Raw genomic sequence first — 10,578 nt, 5'->3', positions numbered from 1 at the left:
GAAGTAGTGCAAGTACTGTGAGTGTTGATGTGTCACATTGACCTAGCCGGACCAGCTCTGCATCATGCCACTCACCTAATGAGGTTTTTGACAACGGCCAGCTGTTCCTGGAGAGGTGAAGAGGGTATCATCTCCAGAACCGTCACACTTGCCCACTTTGTGCCAGCTTGCTGCAGTCTAATTGACATCTGCCTGACTCTCTCTTCACAAAAGCTGCACAGGAAAAAGCGATTACCAAATAAAATCTGATCAATGAGCAGTTTCTACCCATACACAAAGAGATTCCTGCGGATCGGTGCAAGTTTTTATGTTTAAGCACCTGTGTGGTTTGTTTCCTAGCTTTGTTTTGTACCAGTAAGCTCTGGCTGGGAGAACAGTTATTACTGGCTCTTTACGGAGGCTGTGTGAACCTTTCTGAAGGTGAACGCTACCGGCTGCTTCAGTGTAGTTCATCACAACACTGCTTACCGCTTTCCATTACACTCCAGGTGCTCTTCAGAAATGCTGATACACATGAAACACACACTCGCACACAATATAGCTCCAACTCACCTGAATCGTAACTTGTAACCCCCCAGCCCACATGTGTACACGTCCACGGGGCTGTTTAAATTACAGTTCTCGCTTAAATCCACCTACCCGCTAATACACCCACCACATAACACACTCACGTGGGTCGCCGCAATGATGGACTGAAGTGAGGCCTCGTCACCTCGGGTCCACGCTCCTCAGAGAGCCAGCCGAGGACCGTTTCCCTTTCAGAGAACTGTAATAAGTGTCAGATGGGGTCAAGTCTTTATTCAGAGATGGAAAAAGGTAATGAAAGGTCACAGTTAGGTGGTTTCTAATACTTCACTGGTTTTGAGGTGGTGGGGTGGGTTACTAAGATTAAATGGGACTGCTGATAGTGCAGTTTATAGCTGTATGTGTATTAATCAAGTCCACAAATGCTAACATTTAGATATTATTTATGAATATGCATTTTTTGTATTTGAAAAAGTTGGCATTGATGTAAAATGCTATTTCAAATATTCAAATTAAATTCATGCATTTTGAAAATCTGGCGTTTTGTTTAAATAACTGAATAATGGCAGACAAATTAAACTGAATCAAAGATGTAAAAAGCTAGTTTAAATCTAGTTTAGATTATTCCAATCAAGTGACATAAACCCTTCAAAAGATTGGGCTCAGTATTACTTTAATGTACAGTATTACAGTAGTGTAATTTCAACACTGACAATAATATAAAATTCATGAGCACCAAATCAGTATGTTACAATGATTTCTCAATGTTGAAGACTGGAGTAATAACTGCTGAACATTCAGCTTCTCAAAATGTATCACAGGAATAAAATACATTTGAACATAATACTGTTACAATACAATGACTGCTCAAAATCGATCACATTAATAAATCACATTTAACTAAATATTAAAACACAATCATAATAAATTATATTTTACAACATTACTTCATTACTGTTTGCACTGTAAACATATATCATTGTTTCACTAACCACAAAAAATACATTATATGTTATGTTGTGTTCATTAGAGTGACTGAAATGATCTGTAGTTCTACTCTTTTTCCTCAAACCAAGGCTGCATTAAAGGATGCATTATACCTTTCAAATTACATTTCAACTGCCAATGCATTTCCTCTCTGTTCCTTTTCTCATCCCACACATTAGTGATCGCCCTAATGTGGTCATGAATCTTATATGCACGGGTATTCATAGATTTGCTGAGTCTGTGTTTATAACAAAGATTTAAGAAGCTGTCAGTGAGAGAGACGAATGACAAACCAATATGATCACCTAGATCATTAGACACAATATCATGTTAATATGCCATTGACATGTATGGGAAGATAATTTGTCAAAAAAAAAAAAACAAGAATGGATGCATTGAATTAAGAGTCATATACAGTTATGCCTACTGCATTTTTATAAGTACTTGCAGAATTAACCTCTGAATATTCTTCAACATGTACACAGAAAAGTGAATCCATTAGTTTTCCAAAAATATAAACCTTTAAATATTCTTCAAGAGGTTCACACTTGGTTATGAACCACAGGCTAGTTAGCATATATTAACAGATATGCACACAAGTTACATCTATACACACTCCCACACATCCTGATTCTGTATTTCTGCTTTTCTTTCTGCTGACCGAATCAATTATAACATCAATGCTAATGATCACATCATAGATCAAATGGGATCGGTATCAAACACTTTTATCCACAGTGTCCCAGCACAGCCGCACATGAACACATGCACACGCGAAATGGCAGTCTCATGTTCATTTCAACCCTTTCACCTATCTCAACCACTGCCCCTTCTTTTACAAACATGTGCCACAGCACTGGCACTAACGTGATAGAAACCAACTGCTCCCCTTTCCTAAAGCTGGAATCATCCACGCTTCATGCTCGCAGGCAGTTCAAACTCTCTCCTAACTCATTAAAGCTGATTTGGGATTATTTACATGCCGCTGGGAAGCACAGTAAACACGATTAGGTTGGACAAATACCGGGGTCAATATTTTGCAGACGTTCCAGTTAATAAAACATACCATATGATATGAAGCTAACACTATCTGCAGTAGAAAGAAAGGCAGTTAGGCAGAGCATAATTGGCAAGACGAAGAAACAAGGACCCCTACTGCTATGCACTGACATGCCTGTCACTGTCAAGGCAGGCTGTACACCAGTAAATGCTAGCTCAAATGAGCATTGACGATCTGAAATACACTTCAAAACCAAAGGGGAAACTGAAATGCAAAGATAAATTGTGGTAAAAAGGGGGAAAATAATGAAGAAAAAAAAAAAAATGAGGTTGAGATAAAATAGAACAAAGATTAGTTTACTGAATAGCTCGTTCTCAGAAATTCAGTGTTAAATTACACCCTCATGCCATCCCAGATTTAGATACTTCTGGTTAAAATAGGCAAGTTTTTCATTCATATTATTGCTTTCTCCCTTGAAAAAGACATCTCAGGAGAGAAATATGCACAGATAAAGCATTGTTTACAAGTGAAATGGTCCAAAACAGCTGTAAAAAAAACAAAAAAAACACAAATACATATTTATAATAATAATAATTATACGTTAGTGTTTTTGGGGGGGGGGTTAACAGGGGATGAACTTGTCTTTTGGCCAAAAGTGGCGGTTTAAAATTAAGACGATGCATTAAAAATTAAAAATGTTGTTTCTGCACAGCTTTTCACTTCACAAAGGTTGTATGGATTACATGTCGATAGCTGTGATGATTTTATCAGCTGTCCGAACTCTCATTCTGACTTCACCCATTCACTGCAGAGGATCCTGGTGAGCAAGTGATGTGATGCTAAATGTCTCCCAATCTGTCCTGATGAATAAACAAGCTATCTTGGATTGGTTTGGGTCAACATTCAGCAATTTTTCATTTTTGGATGAACTATTCCTTCAAAGGTTCCTTGGGAGTACTTTATTTGAACCATGATGCAAAACAAAGATTATGATAAGTGACATGCTCTTAAAATAAAGGTTCCAAAAGAGGGTTTTCAAAGTGATGCCACTGAAGAATCATTTTTAGTTTCCCAAAGAACCCAGTGAACAGTTACTATTTGCTTTAGTGTGAAGAAGATTTTTATTTGGAACCATAGATGGCTGAATGCAAATAACTTTATATTTTCTATGCAAGGCCCATCTCTTTACTTTCTCTGAAAATTGTATCTGATAAAGTCATGTGTTTGTACTGTGTGTGTTTTATTTAGCTTTTTATTATTTCAAAAGACAAAAAGAAAGCCCAAGTTACACAAATGTTTATCTCAAAGGATACATTCTTGTCCTCTTTTCAAAACAAACATTGCATAGAGGCAGAATCCGAGAACACACTTGAGAAGGACTGCAATAAAAACTGGACACAACGGACAGAATTCAGAGATGAGTGAGAGGGGGAGAGGGGAAGGATGGACGATGGTGTTTAACATAGAACTGCAGATGAAGAGCTGCTGCAGTATCAGTGTGGGTGGAAGTGTCTGTGCTTAAATGACTCCGATCTTCTCTCTCTATCTGTTCACCTCACATCTCTCTCTCTCTCTCTCTCTCTCTCTCTCTCTCTCTCTCTCTTAGACAATTTACCCAGACCAGCAATACTAGGGAGATCTGTATTAGCTGCTGAAAGGTATCCATTTACATTCCCATTCATCTCAGTTTATTTGAAATCTGCAATCTTTGCTAATAGGTGCTCAGTTCTGGAGCCAAGACCTTTTTTTAGGTCTGCTCTGGGGCAGTGAAAGACCAGTGCTCTCTTCATTGGTGCACCACTGCGAGAAAAAAAAAAAAAAAGTCCGCCCACTCTTCGGGTATGGGTGTGTGTGCACTTGGATGGGAAATGCAGTGCACAAATTCTGAGTATAAGACACGCTTGGCGACGCCTCACATCACTCATTTCTTTCATTTCTCAGCTTCTCAGCCTGTCATCTGTGAAGCATGCTAGGGAATACAGTCCATGCGGCTTATGCGTGGGAGACCATTGTGCATGCTTTAGACAAAAGTGAAAAATCTGTACTTACTCATCTCTATGTTTATTCAAACCTATATACCAGGGGTATTCAATTAAAGACGAAACAAAGGGCAGTGGCATCTGATCATTTTTCTATGGAAAAAAACAAAACAAAACAAACAAACGACCAACAAAAACAACAATAAAAAACTATAAAAGTGCCATAAAGTTCATACAGTGTATGCCAAACCACTTCGAGCTTTGTCTGAGGAGCAAACTGAAATTTTGTTTTGCAGTCTCTCCAAATCCTCCCACTTTGCAGCAGATCTGAAAACATTCTCTCCAAATTTACCTTTTAATATCAGCAGTGAAATACATAATTTTGGGGTAAACTACTCCTATCGTAACTGCATGCAAATTTTAATATCATTGCATCCCATTTAGTTATATTTGGATAGTAATATCCACTATTATCCAATTCATCTTAAGGTGAGTAACAAGAGAAGGTCATGTAAGTTTCAATCTTGTACTTAATTTAACAAAAATACTAAATAAATTAATAAAACCTTTTATAACATTTATTGAAAATGTATAAAGTAAGTTATAACAAACTGCATTACCACAAAGGCCCCACAGGAACCAGTAGAAACATAATGCTTGTAAAATGCTTTTATCCCCAACTCTTTGGTATCTGTCATACCGGATGAAGATTTTGTCTTGTTACAATGTTAGAAACTTGTTTACTGTATCATTGGTGGCATGACCTTGAAATACACAGCTTAGATTATTTGTTGACAACTAGAAAACTCTCAATTGTAGAGAAATAACACACCACCACCAGGTATAAGGACACATCAAGTCTTGCTGTGTCTGCTGGGCTCTGCTCTTGCCACTGCATGATTCAGCACTGCTATGATGATCGGCAGAATATTTTGAATAAAGCAGATATTAAATATAAATGGAACCATATTGGGCACAAACACAGCGGATTGTGGAAAAAGCAGATATTAAATATAAATGGAACCATATTGGGCACAAACACTGGCTACTGAAACATTGATGTGACATATAATGAAAAAGTGAAGAGAATTTGTTGGGGGTATTGTACCAATTAATTATTACATAATAATATATTACATTATAAAATAGTGTTTTCTATTTTAATATAATATGAAATATAATTTATTACTGTGATGAAAAGTTGAATTTCCATCAGCCATTACTCCAGTCTTATATGTCACATGATCCTTCAGAAATCATTCTAATATGCTGATTTATTATTAGAATTATCAATGCTGGCAACAGTTGTGCTGCCAAATTTTTATTATTATTTTTTTTATTCATTTATTTATTCATTATTATTATTTTCATTATTATTATTATTATTATTTTTTTTTAGTTTTATTTCCGGAAAACTGCAATACTTTTTTCAGGATTCTTTGGTTAATAAAAGGTTCAAAAGAACAAAATTTATTCAAAATATAAATCTTTGCTATCACTTCTTATCACATTTTTTAAAAAGAAAAATATTAACTGACATCAAACCTTTGAACGGTATAGTGTAAACTGAAAATATTAGAAAATATTTTTATTTTAAATAAATGCTTTCCTTTTTAACTTTTTATTCATCAAAGAATCCTGAAAAAAAGTGTATTAAGCAGCACAACAGTTTCCAGCACTGAAAATAAATCAGCATATTAGAATTATTTCTGAAATATCATCTGTCACTGAAGACTGGAGTAATGATGCTAACAATTCAGGTTTGCATCACATTAATAAATTAGATTTGAATATATGTTAAAATAGAAAATCATTGTTACATCATAATAATATTTCACAATATTATATTTTTGATCATATATATATATATATATATATATATATATATATATATATATATATATATATATATATATATATATATATATATATATATATATATATATATATATATATATATATATATATATATAGGTTCACCTATATATGTGATCAAACCTTTATGAACCTTACTAGAAGAGCACAACCAACACTGAAAATTATGTCATTATTTATTAGCCTGTGTCAAACTCATATGACTTTCTTTCTTCAATAGAGCACAAAAGTCCATTAAAGAATATCCTTGCCACTCTATGATGAAGGTATGATGCATGTGAATGAAGAGGCTTGAGTTTAAAACGACAAAATTAATTTAAAAAAGTCATATTTTATCAAAATAAACAGAAAAATGATTAATTATTCACAAATAATAAATAAATAAATAAATAATCCTCAAGTTCACCCAAACTCCTATTAGTGTGTTCTTCAGAGAAGTATAACGATACATTTTTAACAAATTGTTCTTTTGAACTGGATCCATTAACAAATCCTTTACCCTACCTTGACCAAGAATTCAAAAGCCCCCTTGGTCCAGTTCATTAGGTGATGGCACCAATAACACCCTGCGGACGAGTCTGATACCTGGAAAGGATATGCACTCGTCCATCATTTATTAAAGAGAATGGGAAACCTAATCATACACATTATCTTCTCTGATTTTGTTGAAAGGATTGTTTGGATGAACAGTAGGAGCAGTGAGAGTGTGGAAAACCTCTCAGCTCTAATGACACTGCTATTTGTATGTATAGGTGCTTTCAGGGTATAATCTTGGTCATCGTTGCTGTACTGCATGGAATAGAGAAGGCAAAGCGGGATGGAATGTGTAAAACTGATATCAAAGGGAACCAATTACAATACATTATTTACTAACATCAAAGTACAAAAAAGCATGTAGCTAACAATTATCTGACCTGGTGGCATGTGTTTTTTTTTGTTTTTTGTTTTTTTTTGTAGCTCTACCATTATGGTGATATTCTCTTAAGTAATCAAGGAGTCCATCTGCCACCTAAGAAAACATGAATACTCATTGAAATTCTTGACAACACTGAATTTGAAGAAACAGTAAAAAAAAAAACATATTTTTATTTTCGGTAAACTAAAGTAAACTTGGCTACTGACACAAAAACAACAAATAACTTTGGAATCTTAACAGATATGACCTTTTATCACTGCTGTTCTCACCCTTGGTCTTAACACTTCACTCAGTTTGGTTAAATCGGACCCAGCCTGTCAAAGCATTAAAGGAAACCAAACATAATGCCAGCTCATATCGTCTCTCATCTCAAAGGTGAAATGCCAACTCAGAATACATCACAGCCTGGCTCTAAGCAACAGATGACCTGTCTTCAGATGTCCCTGAACGCTCAGTTCTCCTCTCCTACTCAGAATGCACTGACTCAACCTGATCAGAGAACGAGTGTCATTCACACGGGCTGAGAGAACAGTGTGCCATTTGAAATGGACACACACATGCACACTTGCGTTTCTTCTTGCATACCTCTAAGCCATTGGGCTTGCTGTCTCCTGAAGCAGAATAAAAACAGGTGTTATATCATGCTGGTACCTTCTTTATACTTCCTTTGAAAGAGCACAAGGCCCTTTCGAGGACCAATGGAAAATCGATGGCCAGAATAATGATGCACAGTCTTGTGTTGGCTTGAATTCAGTTCTTTCTTTTCTTCTGTCTTCTTCTGTCTCCACGTGTATATCCATTAATGACGGTATAGGCTTATGCTGGGTACACACCAAACTATTTTTTACATTTTAAATGATTTTCAAAATGTGATAGACCACAAATACGAAGAAAAAAAAAATTCTAGATTTAACCGTTTTGCTCCTATAGTGTGTGGTGTGCCATGATGTGACAAAACCAGCACACCACAAACAAACAGATTTTCAACCAGAGTCTCGACTGTGAACACAGTAAATCTCGCAAGACTTCAGAATAAGCATGGCGGACGATATGCAGGAAGAAATTGCAATTATATTGTTTGGAATGATCTTATACATGACATAATGTATAAACATTTGTGCTTTTGCCACAAATCAACAAGCTGATGCTCCCAACTGTCCATATCAATTTCACTTTGTGCTGCGCCATGACTGCTTCCATCTTCCATTATTTTGCTTTCTGATTGGGATATTGTTTCGTTTCACCTGATAATCTCCAGAGCACAGGTTTGTCCTCTGGGTTCTCCCCATCACATTTCTGATCGTAAATATTAAACATGTTGAATATTTACGATTCGCGATCGGGGCTGCTCCGACGTTCTTCCGATCAGGTTCGGACACACTTAACACACCACACACCAAGAGAAAATCTGATAAAATAATCTGTAGAATCATCAAGATAATCAGGACATAGCTAGGATTGTCGGAAGGGGGGAAATCGGCCCAAATTCAGCCCGATTATGTTTTGGTGTGTACCCAGCATTATTTGTGCACAGCAGCCTAAGCGAAAGGAAAAAAGAAGTCAATGACCCTGGGTTTGATTAATAATTGTGATCAAGTTGTGTACTGTGCAGTAAAAAGCATCTTTAGCAAAATTTGTTTGTCCATATATGAATATATGCTCATCAAGGCTGCATTTATAAAAAAAAAAAAAAAAAAAAAAAAAAACATAATAATAAATATTAAATATATTATCAGTGCTGAAAGCTATTTATTTATTCAGATTTTTTTTTGATGACTAGAAACTTTAAAAGAACAGCATTTATTTGAAAAAGAAACATTTAAAACTTTATAGCCTAAATGTCTTTGTAATTGAAAATAAATCTAACAATATATATATATATATATATATATATATATATATATATATATATATATATATATATATATATATATATATATATATATATATATATATATATATTATTATTATTATTTTTTATTTTTTTTTTTTTTATTTATTTATTATTTGTTTGTTTGTGCTTTTTCTCCGTTACCAAATGAGGCCCATTACAAAAATGTACAAAATTTACAAAAAGTGTTTGAGACATGTTTTGGTATATGCATCCCAAACAAATCAAGAACAAACAACTTTTTGGATCTAATGAGGTGCTTAGTGGTCCATGGGCTTCCCTCCGTTAGTAATTATGCCAGAGCGAAAATGTACTTACACTTAGGGGAGATAAAACGGATTTGTAAAGCTATGTAAGTACAAAAAAGGGGGTATAAGCGATCAATAATTAATTTACTTTCAGCATTCAGGAGCAATTAACAGACTTTTTCCCCATTACAGTCTAAAAGGCCACATGGCCTTCTTTATCCCGTAATCTGACTGGCCATTGTGACAATCATAGATTACCCAACCATGAAAATCAATACAACACGATACGAACCATTCCACATTCATGCAATTAAATCACATTGTTCATGTCCTAAAAGGTGCAAAAGGAATTTGTAGAGTGGCCACACATTGTGGTAATTTACAACTAGTTTTCCAAAGTAAAGACTTTGTGTGCCTTGCAAGAGTATGAGGAATTTAAATTGGCAAGCATTTTTAAGACACCTTTTCAATGCTTTTTTCCCTTGATGGATACAATTTTTTTGGCTCTTCTAAAATGAAATATTATTAAAAATGTTCTGATTTTGTACAAAGTATGAAGGTCTCATCAAGTGCAAATACACTGAATACCAAGTGTATTAGGAACAAAAAAAAAAATAGTTTTACAGTTCTTTTTTGTAACTGTGTCATCCATTCAGACACATTTTTGCAAATACAAAACAATGGTTGTGTATGTCTTCCATCTCCTCTATGAAAAGCAGCACAGTTTCTGAGCATGTGTGTGCTGACAACAAGAGGCTGTAGTGTCTCTCAGTCAGCCAAGAAGAGATAAAGTCAAAATTCCAGTCATTGTTGAGTTTGAGGATGTGCAGGTATAAAGGCAGGATTTATTTTCTAAAAGGTTTTAGGGAGAGTGTAAAGGTATTTGTGTTACAAGGTATACAACACAAGGTTATAATAAGCTCCACATAAAGTGCGGCACTCCTCTTGATGTAGGGTGCTCTCTCTCTCTGGCTGTCTAGCGCTCTCTCCCTCTTCTTCAGTACACTACTCAAGTTCCCACGCTGGATGCTGTCAGTTGCCTGCGGCATTCAAGAAAAACTAAACTAAACTAAAAAAAAAAAAAAAAAACAGGTAGAGAGATTCGGGGGAAACTGACTTCTATTTACAGATATCGCCTTCTACTGTGCAGACCCAGG

The 10,578-nt window shown here is 35.2% G+C and overlaps 1 protein-coding gene across 1 annotated transcript in view; it reads right to left on the bottom strand.

The window, feature by feature from the left end:
- LOC128027068 (contactin-associated protein-like 2) overlaps nt 1-8,599 on the bottom strand; it is a 37,756-nt gene extending 29,157 nt beyond the window's left edge. The window contains exons 1-2 of the mRNA XM_052614384.1: nt 8,527-8,599; nt 7,868-7,893 (exon numbers count right to left, since the gene is read on the bottom strand). Of these exons, the coding sequence (XP_052470344.1) occupies nt 7,868-7,893; nt 8,527-8,599 (99 nt within the window). The remainder of the gene's footprint in view (nt 1-7,867; nt 7,894-8,526) is intronic.
- Nucleotides 8,600-10,578: the final 1,979 nt, after the last annotated feature.

This window comes from Carassius gibelio, chromosome A14, assembly GCF_023724105.1.
Source record: "Carassius gibelio isolate Cgi1373 ecotype wild population from Czech Republic chromosome A14, carGib1.2-hapl.c, whole genome shotgun sequence".
Classification (NCBI taxonomy): Eukaryota; Metazoa; Chordata; class Actinopteri; order Cypriniformes; family Cyprinidae; genus Carassius; species Carassius gibelio.
Note: the sequence above shows the minus strand (reverse complement) of the source record. Positions and strands in the feature narration are given on the sequence as shown.